General features: G+C 35.8%; 3 protein-coding genes across 5 annotated transcripts in view; 2 read left to right on the forward strand and 1 right to left on the reverse strand.

Annotated features, from left to right (window-relative positions):
* LOC134665995 (carboxypeptidase E-like) overlaps nt 1-17,671 on the forward strand; it is a 219,715-nt gene that overhangs the window by 99,214 nt on the left and 102,830 nt on the right. The gene's annotated exons all lie outside the window — the stretch shown is intronic.
* The window catches only part of LOC134666232 (synapsin), a 122,091-nt gene that overhangs the window by 38,943 nt on the left and 65,477 nt on the right, over nt 1-17,671 (forward strand). The gene's annotated exons all lie outside the window — the stretch shown is intronic.
* Nucleotides 1-17,671, reverse strand: part of LOC134666008 (tissue inhibitor of metalloproteinase) — a 58,101-nt gene that overhangs the window by 4,592 nt on the left and 35,838 nt on the right. For all 3 annotated transcript variants that reach the window (XM_063523086.1, XM_063523085.1, XM_063523087.1), the window contains 3 exons: nt 6,316-6,438; nt 5,852-5,934; nt 5,647-5,755 (listed from right to left, as the gene is read on the reverse strand). In XM_063523086.1, the coding sequence (XP_063379156.1) occupies nt 5,647-5,755; nt 5,852-5,934; nt 6,316-6,427 (304 nt within the window). In that variant the 5' untranslated portion in view covers nt 6,428-6,438. The remainder of the gene's footprint in view (nt 1-5,646; nt 5,756-5,851; nt 5,935-6,315; nt 6,439-17,671) is intronic.

A 17,671-nucleotide genomic window follows, 5' to 3' on the forward strand; every position in this document is an offset into this window, starting at 1 on the left:
ATTTCCAACGACAGCTGCATTACTGTTCATTTTACTATGGAAATTGTCAATGACAGCGACGCGTTCAGCAAGGTGACATTCCATTTCTAACCGCAGCTGCAATACTGTTCATTTTACTATGGAAATTGACAATAACAGCGACGCGTTCAGTATCAGTCGTGCAGCTGCGGTCAGAAATGGAATGTTACCATAATGGTAACATTCTATCACCTATAGTTTTTCGCACTGTTATCAAGCGAAAAAAGGGCGCTAGTGTCCTAACATAAACATCGGCTCCGTAAATAAATACCAAGAAAAATTATATGCAGTAATCTGAACACTGTAAAAGCAATTTCATTTTGAAGAATAAGTGAAAGTGTGCAGTGTAAAATGTGGACAGTGAAAAAATCGACCGGGAAGGGACCAAAAACATTAAAAACAACAACCCAGTGATACAAACAGTTTTCGCTTTTGTTTGTGTTTAAACTATATATAAAAGTGAAGTTCTAGCAAAAGCGGACAAAAGTGAAAAACAACAAAACAAAAAACATTTAAAAAACCATAAGAAAGAAAAGTGAACTACAAAAATAACCTAACTTTACGAGAAACAAAAGAACCGTTATTTTAACAGATAACCCTCCTTGCCAACGAATACGCAAATTCTTGATCTAAGCGCCATCTACAATCTATCGCTTGGACTACAACAAGAACTCGCACAGCTGACAACGATCCAAGCTCGAAGCTAACGTCAATACTATCTCGCGATCTTAGTAGTACAAAGAAAACATGACAGAGGGAAGCACTAGCGCCAAAAACGACGACATGGGAGAGCTGCATAAGTTACTTATGGAAATAAAAAAGGATATGAATCAAAAATTTACAAAATTAAATGAACAAGTTTCGCAAATTAACCAAATGGAAGTCAAAATAACCGCATCTATAACAGGCCACATGGATCAAAAATTCGAACAACTGAACGACGATCTAGGAAACCTACGATTAAAAAAATAGAAAACCAAGAAAAAAGACTTTACATGATAGAAAAAAACAATGTACAGCGAAACCTTATATTCTACGGAGTCGAAGAAAACGAAAAATCGTACTTTCAGTTACAGGACAAAATACTAGACATAATAAATAAGACGATAACAGTACATATACAGGATTCCGAACTTCAATCCGTAAGGAGAATGGGCAGAAAAAGTTCGCACTGCAGACCAATATCTGTAGTATTCACAACACTTGGTAAAAAAATAAAAGTACTTCAAAATAAAAATAAACTAAATGGAACAAAAATCTATTTGAAAGAAGAATTCCCGCCTAATATATTAAAAATCAGAGAAGAACTTAAACAACAACAACAAAAAGAGACAGAGAAAGGAAATATAGCCTACATACGCTACGACAGGCTTATAGTAAAACAAAACAAAAACGAAACAACTAATAATAAAAGACTTCTATCCCCCCAGACCCCACCAAACGTATTTAATCAGGAAACCAGTATAAGTAGAGAAAAACAAACAACACAAACTCACAAAAAATATAAAACTTCACAAAACTCCATGATGTCCTACGTAGTACGAAATGAAGAGTCATGAAGATTAGAGGCCCCCTCCAACCCTATAACTACAACGTCATCACAAGTATATATCAATCAAAACAACAACCCGGTCCCAATACGGCTGGTCACCGCGGGATCGTCAGACCACAACCCTCCAGCTTTAAAAAGAAATACAAAACAAGAGAACTGTTTATTAATTTGCACCTACAACACAAGAACATTAGCATCAACAGAAAAAATGTTAGAATTTAAAAATGCTATTGAAACAATTAATTACGATATAATTGGACTATCAGAAATTAGAAGGCAAGGCTACAGTATAGAAGAAGATGAAACACATATATTTTGCTATTACGGCGAAACACAGGGCCACCTAGGAGTCGGCTTTCTGTTACGGAAAAAGTACAAAACAAACATAATAAGTTTTGTGGGACTCTCTGAGAGAGTCGCTGTACTAAATTTACAATTTGAACACGAAACAATGTCTATTATACAAGTACACGCGCCCACTAGTGCCTCTCCTGATGAAGACATTGAAACCTTTTACCATACTATCGAGAAAGCGCAATTGATTTCGGAGAAAAAACTATTTATAATTGGAGATTTTAATGCGATTATTGGTACACCGAAAAAAGAAGAGAACTTCATCACAGGAAACTACGGGTCAGGAATAAGAAACAAGAGAGGACACAGACTAATACAGTTCGCCACAGAAAACAAACTTACGATAGTTAACACCTTATTCCATAAAAACTTAAAACAACGATGGACATGGATATCGCCGGACAAAAATACTAAAAATGAGATAGATTATATTTTAACTACTACTCATTCGAAAACTATTAGAAACTTTGAAATCTTGACACCGAAATTCCCGTCGGACCACCGTCTTCTACGCGCTACAGTGATGGTATCAAAACAAAAATTTATTCGAAGAAAATTTCAAAAACCCCTGCCACATGTTTTTAAAAACGAAGAAGAAAGTATTCGGTACAAAAAGAGATTACAAGAAAACATAGAAGAAATAATAAACAGTACTATGGAAGAGACAACCCAAGAATTATATGAAAAAATAACAAAATGTATATTATCGAGCGTAACAAGCTCTACAACTAAAAACAGTAAAGAAAAGTCGTCCATAATATCAATTGAAACTAAACAGTTAATAAAACGCAGACATGACTTGCAAAATAAAAAACCACTTACGAAAGAAGACAAAAACAACACTGAAAATGCTATATAAAAAAGTAAACAAAAACATTAAACAAGAATATAATCAACATAGAATATTAACACTAGAAAAACACCTATCAACATCGGGAAGCATGAAGAGAGCATACAAAGAGCTTAATAAAAGCAAAAATTGGATATCGAAATTAAAGTCCAACTCTACCGATACAGAAAATAGACAAGACATACAGGAAATTGCAACTCAATTCTATAAAAATCTATACAAGAAAAGACAATCAACCCTTATGGAAAATAAACCGGATACTCCTGAAAACAACGAAATAGAAACACACCATAATCCAATCAAAAGCTTCGATGAAAAGGAAATACTTCAGCTAATGAATAAACTGAAAACAAGGAAAAGTCCTGGACCAGACGGTATAACAAATGATTTATTAAAGGCTAGCTGTCCATTCATACTCACACCCTTATCTATGATTTTTAATAAGATACTACATACAAAAAAAGTACCACAGGAATGGACTGAATCAAACATAACTATTATCTACAAAAAAGGAGACCCTACTGAAATTTCTAATTATCGCCCAATAAGCTTAATGTCCAGTCTCTATAAACTTTTTTCAGCAGGAGTACAGTCAAGAATAACACCACAAGTAGAGGCCTATCTTGGTGTAGAGCAGGCAGGTTTCAGAAAAGGTTTCAGTACAATCGACCACCTGCAGGTAGTAGAGCAACTCATAGAAAAATACTCAGAATTCAGGAGACCACTCTACCTTGGCTTTATTGATTATCAAAAAGCTTTTGACTCTATCGACCACGAAGCAATATGGAACTCTATGACTGCAGCAAAAGTCCACCCTACATACATAGAAATTATTAAAAACATCTATGAAAATTGCAAAAGTAGAGTCAAGCTTGAAAATACCGGTCCTGAAATAAAAATAGAGAGAGGAGTACGGCAGGGGGACCCGCTCTCTCCGACTCTATTTATAATCGTCCTAGAACAATTGACTAAAAGCTTAAATTGGAATAACAGAGGCATAAGAATGTCACTACAGGAACTTACACATCTCTGCTTCGCTGACGACATCGTGCTAGTTGCCGAAACAGCAAGAAATTTGCAGTACATGATCTCATCACTAAGTACAGCTAGCAAACAAATTGGCCTGGAACTTAATGTACAAAAAACAAAATTGATGACAAACTTCAAGGAAACACCCGTTATCATAGAAAACTCAGAAATTGAATACGTAAAAAGCTTCGTGTACTTAGGTAAACAAATATCTTTTAACGCATCAAACAACTTAGAAGAGATAGATCGAAGAATCAAGAAAACTTGGAATATGTTTTGGAGTAAGAAAGAAGTTCTAAAAAGCAGTCTCCCACTTAAATTGAAAAAGGTAGTAATAGACTCTTGCCTACTCCCAACTATGACATACGGCAGTCAAACATGGAAATACACCGAAGAAGCCAAAAACAAAATTAGAAGCTGCCAAAGGGCTATCGAACGGAATAGCTAGTTGAAAATAAAACTAAAGGATAAGATAAGACATAGTGATATTAGAGCAAAGACAAAAATAATAGATGCGTTAGAATACAGTTTAAAATCCAAATGGAAATGGGCCGGCCATGTGGCTAGAATGCACACCAAAAGATGGACTAAAGTGGCCACGCTGTGGAAAGGACCAGACGGCAAAAGAAGACACGGCAAACCAAACGCCAGGTGGTCAGATGAACTTCGTGACATAGATAAGGACTGGCCCAATACTGCACAAAACAGAAAAAGATGGCAAGAACTGGAGGAGGCCTTTACCCGTGAGGGGTCCTAACCAAATATAATTATAATTATAAAAAAAAAGAAGAAAAAAAAAAGATAAGTTTAAGTGTACAAAATATATTTAAAAAAATATATATATATATAATAGATTTTAATTAATTAATTTTTGGTTATGGAATAAATGGGCTTTTTTATTTTTTATTTTTTTATTTTTTATTTTTATTTTTTATTTTTTATTTATTTTTTTATCAAGCGAAAAACGCATGATTAGATGAAACGGAAAAAATAATGACGTAACATTTTGATAACAATGATTGCTCTGAGTGGGTTACTTGTCGAATGTAGCTTAATTGAAAAGGTTAGTGCAAAATCTGGCGTCGATAAACACACAATAATGATTTTGCAGACCTGTTACTCGTAATATATGACCACTATAATGACCACAACATGTCCTGTATCCATGTCAAGGCGCGTTACGCAACTTCTGCGTCTTAACTGAATAACATTGGATTAATCTTTCAATGCCTAAAAGCACAAATCTGTATTTAGTCTCCGAGGGTTTTCGCTAAACTGTGAAAGTTTCACGTTTAATTCAGGCGTTATGGATAAACTTGTAAGTTACGGATTCTTTATATTCAAGAGATTATACTTAAACCGTGATATTTTCTTTGATGTGGGTTCACCAATAACTTTTCCTTTCAGGAATACTTTCAGGAATAATAAATAAAGCCTATTCAAGCTTCGGAAACTCATTGAAAACTCGCTTGAAGTTTTCTTGCTCTTTTATATCCGTAGCCGACCTTTGTAATCTTCTTCTTTATAGATTGTTTGTCATACTTATTATAAGATACATTAAGTATTTATGATATTATTCTGTATTTGGAAAGACATCTGTATTATTTTGTATTTTTAAAGGTTAGCTGGAAGAGATCCCTTAACGGGATAAGTTCGCCTTTGTACACATTTATTGTATTCTCTCTGTGTTATGTACTTGTTTTGTGCAATAAAGTGTTTACTACTACTACTACTACTACAATGAATACGATTATTTTACCGTATATTATTTTGTGATCGATCTCTATAATATGGTTATTATCTTACTTAAAATTTGTAATATATTAATACGCATTATCCTTACCTGTTATTACATAGGTTTCTCTAGGCTTCAGTGTTACCCCACAGAGCCCGTCTTGCGTAGGCGTTAGTATTCGACCGGACTTCAGCGCTACTTGCGCCTTCTGTGTCGCCTAAAAAAAATTCATAAGTAAGCCACTTATCATATTATAAACTCATTCAACATAACAATTTGCCACTAAAGGTGTTGAACTGCGAATGAAACTCACTTTGAACACGTTTCGAATCTTCATTTTGTACGTGTCGTAAAAGGAATTGACTTTGAACATCTTTTGTACCCTGCCGACGATCACTGGAAATGAAGAAGCAAGATTTTATCGATCACATGAAATAACTCTCCAAAGTCCTTCAATATTTAATTCACGTTTCTATCTCATACTTCGCCAGAAGTTCACCTTCACTTTGAATTTTTGCTAATGGAATTGCGCTATATTTTGTTGTCCTTGGTGTATAAAATTTGAAGTTCCTACAGGTAAAACCTTATCGTGTCCGAGAGCGAATAAAGCCACATTGGCGAATAACATAAAGCACTTATTTTACGAAGATTATGAATAGGTATTTAACGTCATGACTACGTTTAAATCTAACGCTAAATCGACTCGCTCAGTTTCAGTTGCCCAGTTTTTTTACTAGGTTAGGTTAAGTACCCAATATAAACCTAATCCATACGTACCGAAGTCACTATTACAGTAATGTGTCTGAGGGTGCTCTAGCATGCACGTGCAGCCGTCAGCGGAGCGCCAGCTTGACACTGCCAGCGCCAGGAACACCCACCGCGTCAGCATGGCTCTCTGATCTGTTGACAACCATCAGCCGATATTAAGGATTAGGTTGAAAAGGGCCTAATTCTCACAGGATTACGAGTGAGCCGAATATTTTTAGAGACTCGATTTTTAGGGTTCCGTACCTCAAAAGGGAAAAATAGAACCCTTATAGGATCACTCGTGCGTCTGTCTGTCTGTCTGTCCGTCTGTCACAGCCTATTTTCTCCGAAACTACTGGACCAATTAAGTTGAAATTTGGTACACATATGTAGGTAAGTTTGTGACCCAAAGCGGCGGGTATTATTGAGCGGCCGTGATTTTTACAATTACTGTTTCTTCATTGCTTACGTGATAACTATTTCATAAAATACAAACTTGGGACTCTAATCCCAACAATAATAATATAAACGTAAGTTGATGTAACTATACATACTCTAACCGCTTTAAAGTTCAAAATGAGGTAAGCTCATCCATTTGATTACTTTTAGAAGGCCTTTGTCGTAAAGCAAACGATAATATTATGGAGCACTGACTGTACCACACATGGACTATTAAAGTAATTTGTTTAATATCTGTCTCAAATGATGAGCCAATGTATATTACATACGGAAATTGTCATATTAACATACATTGCTAAGACATAATTGAATGTTTCACGCTGTAATAGAATTTGGTGCGCTCCATCACTTTAAGTGTCACCGAAAGACGTAAAGGTCAACCAGTGACCCATCTCGTAACGACCGCTTGTGAATTCCGGAAATTGAACGTATGAGCATTGACGGAGCACAATACGACGGAACGAGCGCCGGCGGTGCCGAAAATACGACGCTAATAGCACGTGTGCCCTGACAGCCATGTCGCAACATCGCGGCTCGGATTCCACAAAGCCTGACGACTAATTTGCGATCATTCGGTAAACCAAAAAGATAAAAAAGGGCCGCGCATCATTCCGGGCTTTCATTATCGTAATTGAAGGCTTTAATTTGGGTCTAATTTTGTATATAACAAAGGCAAGAATGCTCTTCAGTTATTTAATTAATTTTGAAACGAGAATTTAATTGAAATTTGTTTCTTTAGCTAGATTACACAACCGGAAAGTAATTTAATTAATACTCTTTTATATATATACCTACCCTTAACAAACGAAGCCAATAGTTGTCCCTTAATCTAACGTACTAGTTTATTACTCTATGAATTAATTAGATCGGTTACACGACCGCACCCATCAATTTCCACTATAAATGGGGGGAGCCCCTAGCTGCGGATAGATAATTTATTTGCTCGACTACCTCCGGGACACCATGAGATGATGTCTGTGACCCAGTTTGTGGGCTAACATTGTTAAGTTCACGTACAGTTCTAGTAAGTAAGTTACAATGTGAGTAAATATGCGGACACGGGTTGTAACTTTTACAACTTGGTTTTTATTTTTTTTGTTTCATACGTTTTTACCGAGATGGGCACGCACGTCATAACTCTGTCTGTATACTTACTTTGTAGAAAGGTTTTATACTTATTGAGTGGAAAAAATCCTTGCGGCGATTATTTGCACAATAAATTTTAATAAAGTCAAGGAATATGATTTATGTACCATTTCGTAACTTTTCATGATCTCATGACACATTGACCAACGGAGTTAAAAAAACTATGAAGTATAATTTTACCTAGGTACCTAAACCTACTAAGAGAAATGACTAATACTTTTTAGGTCATAAAGTTAAAAATATAAATAACCACCTTAAAACGTGTGATAATTTTCGTCATAAAAAACCTCCTTAAAACGTGTGATAATTTTAGTTTAATCAAATAACTCGTATGTTGCCTAATAACAGTAAAGTTATCCACATCGTGAACTGACTAATTCTTTCCAAGTTTTAATCCGCTTTACCTGAACAATCTCACGTGTCATTCATCTGAGCAGTCTGAGCTTGGCACCGTGGCGTCGTTGGACAAACACAAAAGTGCTAATCCAGCCTCTAAAGTTGACTAAACATGTTTGCTCTTTTATAATTTGATTAACGAGGACCATCAGTCATTCACTCCGCTGCCTTATTCATAACATACCGACAAATATTTCTGGCTTTAAGATTATATTGGATACAGCTTCTCCATACAAAGTTAGTCCCCATTTTTCATACTTACCTACTCTGGATTGCGAAAAATATTTTTAAACAATTTAATGTTTAATATTTACGTTCGCCTTTCGATTGACTTTTTTAGATTCTTTTTTATTTGGGCGATAAAAATCTGACTTTTACGGAACCTCCCTAACTAATAAAAAAAAATCTAACGAATAGGTTAAGGGCTGTGTTAACATACAGAGAGGAAAATAGAAACTACGATGGTATGATGAAGCGCTCGTCAGCGTTCCTATTAACAGGCTTTAAATAACAATGCATGTTTAGAAACCTATCTAACAACTGACGGTCGTGTTATAAAGGGCTGCATAGGTCAACGATTTTCAATTGTAATTAAGAAAGTCTTTCACTATAATGGCGTGTGGCCAGGCAAGGAACAATGAGGCGGCCATTAGAGCGCGGCGTGGGTTGGACCCGTCGCGTCGGTGCGGTACGGAAATGCACCGACTGCGCTGCGCTCGAACTGCATGGATCAACGTCGTAGCGAACTCGGTTCTGGGCGGAAATTTGAATTTATTCGGAAGAAGCATTCGTCTATCTCTGCAAATAAAATGGTTCTTAGATAGTCTATTCCTACAGAAAATGTATTTCCGTTTCCGGAGGTTAATCTTTGATTTTTAAATAACAGTTATGTAGGATATTAATATTCTTTGACTTTTGGAGTTGTGCCCAAAACTAGGAAAAATACTCTTAATGCACCTATAAATACCAAATCGATTTATTTCTATCTTAGAAATCTATAATTAATCCACAAATCAACTAAAAAAATGTAAAACGTATAATAATACAATATCATAGCGAAGAGTCTCGACCAACACCTAGAGAGACTCTCACTGGGTGGTTAGATCAAGGGTCAGATGCAGAAGGCGGTAATTTTGGACACGGCGCGTATAGTGGGGTCCCTTTGTTTCCCATAAAGTTTTAAGTCATAAAGTATTGTTTGACATATTATCGTTAGTCATAAAACTGAAACCGTTAACTTTTCAGGATTTTCCTAAGGTTATGCTATAGATAGGTTAGGTTAGGTTAGGTTTGTTTTGTGGCAATGCTGAAAAGTTACGCGTTTCTGAGAAAAACCAATTATGACTAACGAAAATTCGGACAAACAATACATTATGACTTAAAACTATTTGGGAAACAATAGAGACCCGCGTATAGTACGTCGGTTCCTCACTCTGCGGCCCTGACCACCGGCAGCTTGGACCCTGCCCCGCTGCCGGCGGCACCCTAGGTTAGGTTTTTTTATAATGTGTTTATATATTTTTGTAATATTTTGTAAGTGTTTTTATATTTTACTTTTATACTCACATTGTAAAATCCTAACCTAAGACCCTAATTGAATAAAGGAATTAATAATGGAATAGGTACAAATTATGAGTCCATACGTAATTACTACACTAAACACGTATAGCCTATTTTTTTATTCCGTACACTAAAATGACATTTCTTAGTATGAACATAAAATGTCATTTCATAGCATGAAATGTCATTTTAGTCTACCGAATAAAAAAATAGGCTTTAGTAGTACCGCACTTGATTCTCTAAAATAGTCTCTGCTAAAATAAATTAAATAAGATGTTATTTATACAATGATTTCGAGTTTATTCATTTTAATGAAGCGTGTAAAGAATCTTGTCGGTTAAGTACATTTATTTTCTTTTAAAACCTTTAAAGCTCATCCACTTTACAAACTGATAAAAGTGATAAATGTTGTTAAGGTAGACTGTGTTTAATTGCTATTAGCAGTGCCTTTAAGGAGACACGAGTAAATACTAGTTAAAAACTAAGAGCATTGGATATCTTGAATGTCATGGAAACTGAAGGTCGCAATAAAATTGCCTTAACTGTTTTTTTATAGTCAGCCTAGATCGTTATGTCTAAATTTCTTTAGTACTGCTTGAAAAATAAAATTCCAGTGCAAAATATAATTAAATGGAATGCAATAAGCGTGAAATTAGTAATAAAGTTCATAAACTGCTTTTAAATTAACTCTTTTCCTGTTTATTGATGACGACGATGATGATGACGGCATTTAGTCGCCTTTTACGAGTACGGAACATCAAAAAAAGTTACGGGTTATGGAATGCCTACTTAATTTCAGAATTGCGTGAAGTGCTTCAAACAAAACAATTCAATAATTACACTTGCTTTTGTTTATTTTATTCATTTTGTTTTCCTGTTTCATTGACAACCATATAAATTGATGCATTTTTTACCCCCCACAAACATCGCTCATTATTTTTTTCCACGCGTTACAAAGAAGTAATTTCTCGAGCGTGCTCTCAAGCGTTCTTCACCAGTTACCGATTGTTGTCTTTTTGTTCAGCGTATTAGTGAGGCTGCGTGACCATAAACGTGAACGTGAGCTTATGTTACAAATAAGGATATTTCAAACTCACTGTCAGTCAGGCAGAAACCGAGAAACCACAGCGCACTCCTCACCGCATCGTTCGTTCGAGTACTTCTCTGTAAGACTGACGCGCCTTTTGTATCCTCGATTCTATGGAATAATCCGATGCATTCGCGATCAAAAATCACAATGAAGCTTTATTCGTGCATTCCGTGATGCAGCAACAATGCATCGTTTGTCAGGGTTCGCAGGAACTTGAGGCGGCTGTTGACATTATGTGCTTAGCTGCTGACGTCTAGCTGGGTGCGGTGACGCGCGATAAGCGCTTATTGGATAATGATGGATTATACTTGACAACTCTGCTTGCTCGTACCCACTTATAGGTTCCGTTCATTTCGACTTCGAGCATCACTTTTGTTTGACTCATGAGTCTCATGACATCACTGTAAGCTCATAAAAACATATGCTTAAGGGAGTTTTTGCGTACCTAAACAAAGTTTGATTGAATTTCATATTGCAACCACGGCTACATCCAACATAATTGGAACACGATCAGCACGTTCTGAAACCTGAGATGACTAATACACCTCAAGTGTGAACCCAGTAACTAAGAGTATTCACCACTGACAGTTATGTAACGTTTTAATTCCCCAGAGGCTATTGAACGAACCTTATCTCTATGATCCATAAAACTCTGATACGCTCATAAATGAACATGTTTGGTGAGAAAAAGATGGCAAAACTTTTTAACGGCTTCTTTAAAGTAATAACAGAAATCGTGTAAAGGTACACGCATCCTTTTAAAACCGACACTTAATTGGCTTAACTCCATGCATGGAGGATATTTGTGCCATTACGGCCACTTTTAAGAGGCGCCACCGCGTTTGCTTAAGCTGTAGGTCAACTATAATATAACTCACGGTCTATGGATCGATTTACGATTAAAATGATCGTCTATGGTTTACATTGTGTTACGTAGATGTTTCCGAGGAGTTACGCAAAGCGGCGTGCAGCAGCCATTATTCCCACCTTGTTATTGATATTGATACCTAGCGCCGCTAACGATCTCCGGCTTCGTCACCGTCACAAAACAGACACAATATAAATCTATCGTCCAATCCCTTGCCTGTCTCGTGACACCTCAATTATTATTGTAAACATATCAATCAATCTCGCCGCTGACGTTCATCTATCACATCATGACATTGGAACATTAAAATACGAAAACCAATAATAGCGGAGTCAGTTATGAAGTTGACCCAAAAATTTTTTATTAAGCTATGAGCTTCATCACATATGATCTTTGAGTAATTCTAAGCATTTCAAGCCTGGGAGGCAATAAGGGGTGGGGGGGTACAAAGATGGCCGCCACCCGTCATCATTCAAAAAAATCTGTTCTGGTCCTGGTGGCTACCAGGGCAAGTTTGGTATCATTTTCGTATAAACCGAAGACGTAGAATTCATTGCTGATATTTGTTTTTTTCAGCTTCATAGTAATTTTACAAGAAAAACGTAAAAAGATGAAAATTTAGGATGGAGATATTTGCTTTGAGAGCTAATAACTTTTGTATAGTAGCCAAAAATATCATATAAAAAATACTATAATAAAGCGTAATTCATGCAGATTCTAAACATATACACGTTGAGTAATATCCTACTGCAATAAGACGGTGAAAAAATTATTAAATGACCGCAGCGCGGGTAGTTTGACTTTCGTTTATCTTGCGGACCGTCGTTTATCTTACAAAATGATCGAGTACGAGTATCTACGTAGGTATGCTTACTTTGCTAGATTTTATGATGATGAATAAAATACTTTTATCCAGACATAATTCATCATACAGACATAATTTTATGCACTTTAATTTTAATGCACTTGCAACGATTTGAGTGGGGCCTAGTGTTATTTGACCGGTGTTTTCTATAAGGTGGAGGTAAGTACGTACTTCCCCAGTTGGGCTCTGCTCGGATAGATCTAGAATGACATCCGCTGTGCTGTGCCCTACCACACAAAGCGAGATGACATTTACAGTGCCCATACCTCTCTTTTGAACGTAGTTTAAGGATATACCCGGGTCCAAAATTGGGTCCGAGAAATAACTATTATAAATGAAATTATTCTAATAAAATAGCGCTCTTATTTTTGCTGATAATATTAAAACACTATTTATGAGAGAAATTGTACTACTTAGGAAGAGGCAAAATATTTATTTTCACGATAATTTTCATGCTATTCACTTTAAGTAATTTTATAGGTACTTACTTGTTGTTTTTAATAAATAACTTCAACCTGCACATAACATTCATTTGGATTTGATTTGGTTTGATTTTATTTGATATTTTACATTTAATATTTGCTTCAGGTTGGTGTGGTGAAAAATTCTGTGTTTCACTCGGCGGCCAATTTTATTTAACCCTCGTTCTTTGAAACCCTTACAACGCTCAAGATTCCATTTTTCGAACCACTCACTACGCTCGTGGATCAATTTTGAAATCTTTCGCTTGATCGGGTATCAATATTAGCACGAGCGGTTAAACAACAACTTTGCCCCCTTGTAAAACAAATAACTATTATGCGGAGAGCTTACATTTAGAAATCATAACATTATGTATATTTGTCATACTAATATAGGTTATGCAAGTATGACTTGGTGACAAACCAACGAAGCCCCGCCTCACGGGGCTTCTATTTTCTGCTCTGAGGGATAAAAGGTAACTAACGAACCTAACCTAACTCAACCGCCGCCCTCCTCTTTAGACATGGGGATACCTGTGTCTATTTTTTTAACCTATACCAGAATTATGTCTGTGTACTGGAAACTGCGGACATTAAATATACAGAAAGCATTTTATTCGTCATCATAAAATCTAGCAAAGTAAGCATAGTTACCTACGTAGATACTCGTACTCGACCATTTTGTAAGATAAATGCCGCCTAGCGAGAGTCCAACTACCCGCGCTGCGGTCATTTAATAATTTTTTCACCATCTTTTTGCAGTAGGATATTACTAAACATGTATATGTTTAGAAGCAACATGAATTGCGCTTTATTATAGTATTTTTTGTATGACACTTTTGGCCACTTTACAAAAGTTATTAGCTCTCAAAGCAAAAACCTCCATCCCAAATTTTTATCTTTTTACGTTTTTCTTGCAAAATTACTATGAAACTGAAAAAAACAAATATCAGCAATGAATTCTACGTCTTCGGTTTATACGAAAATGATACCAAACTTGCCCTAGTAGCCACCAAGACCAGAACAGATTTTTTTGAATGATGACGGGTGGCGGCCATCTTTGTACCCCGCCCTCCTCGACTAGACGCACGCTTCTTATCGCCTCCGAGGCCAGAAATGCTTAGAATTACTCAGAGATCATATGTGATGAAGCTCATAGCTTAATAAAAATTTTTTGGGTCATATATGGCAGCGATCCGTAACTGACTCCAGTATAATGAGATATTTATAATATTGACATACTTATTTAGGTACTTCTAAATGGCGTATGCTAAAGAGTAAGATACCTGCATAGCAAGAAAAAAGAGTCTTACTCGTGAAGTGTCCAATTATCGCGTGGGTTGTTTAGTGCAAAAACTTGTCCGATGTCATTATTATTTTCTCAATCACTTTTGAAGACAAAAAATGTTATTTTTTTATAATATAATATGTACCTTCAGCAAATAACTATGGTAAAGCACTCGTAATATAGTAATGATCAGAATATTTTACATTTTACCAATCGCTTTAAGGGCAAAATTTTTTGGCTGACATTTTTAAAGTATACTGTGACATGTATTTATCAGAGATGAGACAGCTAGATGAGTTAAATTCCAATTCTACAAGCATAATTATAATATCAATTTCAAGACGGTGACAACGATCACTATCTGAATAAGAACCCCGTAATAATCCAATTTAGTTTAAGATTGAGATTTTTAGTGACTGGCAGATTTAATATAGATAAATCTATATGACTGTTGACATTCCATTGAAAAATCGTAACAATTTAAGTTTCAGAGAACCGGTTCGTAAAACTATTTAGTGCGTAGCTTTGTAGGTCTGAAATTTGTTTGCGGGAATCCCGTGGTGAGTCAGACATGAGTATAAAAAATAGTAAACAGAACCATTAAGAGCGAGTCAGTGGTCGTAACTGTAATAGGGAACTACGATTTACTTGTAACGACTCGGATATAGCGGCGTGTGTCAGGATTAGTAAACTAGATTATGGGTGAAGTTTCAAATTGGACATGTATTTAAGATAATATGTAGGTATAGGTAAGCCTAGCTTAAAGGTAGGCTTAAGTGTTGGAGGAAGAATTCATCTTTGAAAAAATTTAGCGTCCGGATAAATATTTATATAAGTATGTAGTAAGTATACATTCATAATAAAATAAAATAAATAAATAAAATACCTAAGGCAAGGATATATTTGATGTTCATATATTTCCTTTATTAAGATTAATGAGTGAATAACTTGACACTATGGATATAATTTTCAATGCGACTGTAATATTATTAATTCGTGAAATGGTTTAAATATTATCAGAATGCGGAGTCAAAAATTGCGGCACGAAAAAGAACAAATATCTTTAGACAGTGAGTGAATACGCTGACAGGCGCCGGCGCCGGTGGCGGCGTCACGTTTATACCAGAGATGAACGATACACGCAAAAATGCATCCCGATGAAACGTTAATGACAATGAAATTATGCGGTAAATCCTCGAGAACGCAGTGCTTTCCGTCGATGATAAATTCCCGCTGACAGTTTAAACGCCACGCCAATGAAATGCGCCAAACAAGTGAAATTGAATAAACGTTATTTAATAACAGGATGGTCATCATTTATGAAGTGTGAAATGAAAAGCTTGAAATTTTTGCTATAAAGTTGAACAAACAATAATATCCGATATGTTCTGAAGTATATTCAGCGATTAGTCTTTTATTCATATTTTTTTCGAATATTAGGGTTCCTGCTTGTTGCCAATAATTTATCAGTTCGAAATGTGTTTTATTCAATTTCGGTAGTTGTTTTGGTAAGTATTTAAGTTACCTATGTCACGGATTTTTTATCAACATTTGTATACATAGTTAAATGTGGGTCCAACTACTTAACAGTTGTTATTGGATTATGAGAGCTATATGCAGTTGACACGTACGTTTACCGGGTGCCGAGTAATCGGTGTCACCGGACAACTCGCAAGTAACACGGAGGTAACAGTTTATTGACCTATTACGTAACAAAAGCGTAATATTTGCATTGAACTCGCTCGAGAGCAAACATTTCATTCTGCACTCTGACGAATGAAAGCCGCTGGTCAAATATCAATACCGTAAGCCTTAAGGATTTCATTCAAGTAGAAATAGAAGTGGACTGGAAAGTGACGTCCCAAAATAGGTATTTGACTACTAGTCAAATCAGTTCCTGTTTCGAACTGTCTAAACGATTTTGCTACTATGGAATTTATATGAAACACCAGCATGTGACGACACGATCAAATTACCTACTCTTTATAGTTTTATACGGGTTTTAAAATAGAAATTGTATCTAAAAATAAATGCTGTCTATGTACGTAGTGATTTAATTCTCTTTGGTCTATGTTCCTTTATTAATTATCTGATGATTTATTTTATGCATGGAGTAAAATAATTTACAAGTATAATCCTCGTTTTTAAAACGGGACCCTATTATTAAGACTTCGCTGTCCGTCCGTCCGCCCGTCCGTCCGTCTGTATCTCACGAACCGTGATAGCTAGACAGTTGAAATTTTCACAGATGATGTATTTCTGTTGCGGCTATAACAACAAATACTAAAAACAGAATAAAATAAAGATTTAAATGGGGCTCCCATACAACAAACGTGATTTTTGACCAAAGTTAAGCAACGTCGGGCGTGGTCAGTACTTGGATGGGTGACCGTCTTTTTTTGCATTTTTTTTTGCTTTATGGTACGGAACCCTTCGTGCGCGAGTCCGACTCGCACTTACCCGGTTTTGTATTAATTTATTGCTAAATTTATCTTTCAATTAAATTTTATGAAACGAACAATTTTACTGCAATATATCGCCATCGAAATTTTCTGTTTTTATAATTTACTTATTTGAACACTTAATTGTCAGGTCTACATTGTACCGCGACCCAACGTCAGACCAATAATTCTACATCTACAATTCCACGAGTTTATTAGCAAAAGTTCACACCGACTGTTACTCTGAAGTCTGAACGAAGTTAACTCTTAATTCATTTCAAACTCGACAGTTGGTGCGAAGGTACTACTTCTCTTATAAATCTTGTAAATTAAATCCGACTTGTTTACAATTTAGTTTCTCTCTGGCCCAGAGTAAGCAATTTCCTTTTTTCATTAACACCTCACTGCAGGTAAACAAAATCTCGAGTTGTTACACCGACAATTCCAACTTATCACACGTAAAACGACCTAAACGACATTTTATGACAGGAATATTCTCACATTTTCATAGAAATCTTCTCTTCTTGACACTGTTAGCAGTGTAAACTAGCATTTATGTAGATTTGATGTTACGTCACATACGGCGTTTTGCGTCTTAATTGTCCGTGCTCGTATTTGCTCTGTATTTTGTGTTCCCATTGGTTTGTTTAACAAGAAGTGGCAGCTTATTACGTTCATGGGTTTTTATTGTCCATAATTCATATTTAAATAACTACCGGTTAGCTTGTCCTTACGACACGGTGTGGTTGTCAACGTTAATATTCGTATTATTTATTGCTGATATTATTTTAATGGTGTTAGTGAATTATGTA

The sequence above is a fragment of the Cydia fagiglandana genome, chromosome 7 (genome assembly GCF_963556715.1).
Source record: "Cydia fagiglandana chromosome 7, ilCydFagi1.1, whole genome shotgun sequence".
Classification (NCBI taxonomy): Eukaryota; Metazoa; Arthropoda; class Insecta; order Lepidoptera; family Tortricidae; genus Cydia; species Cydia fagiglandana.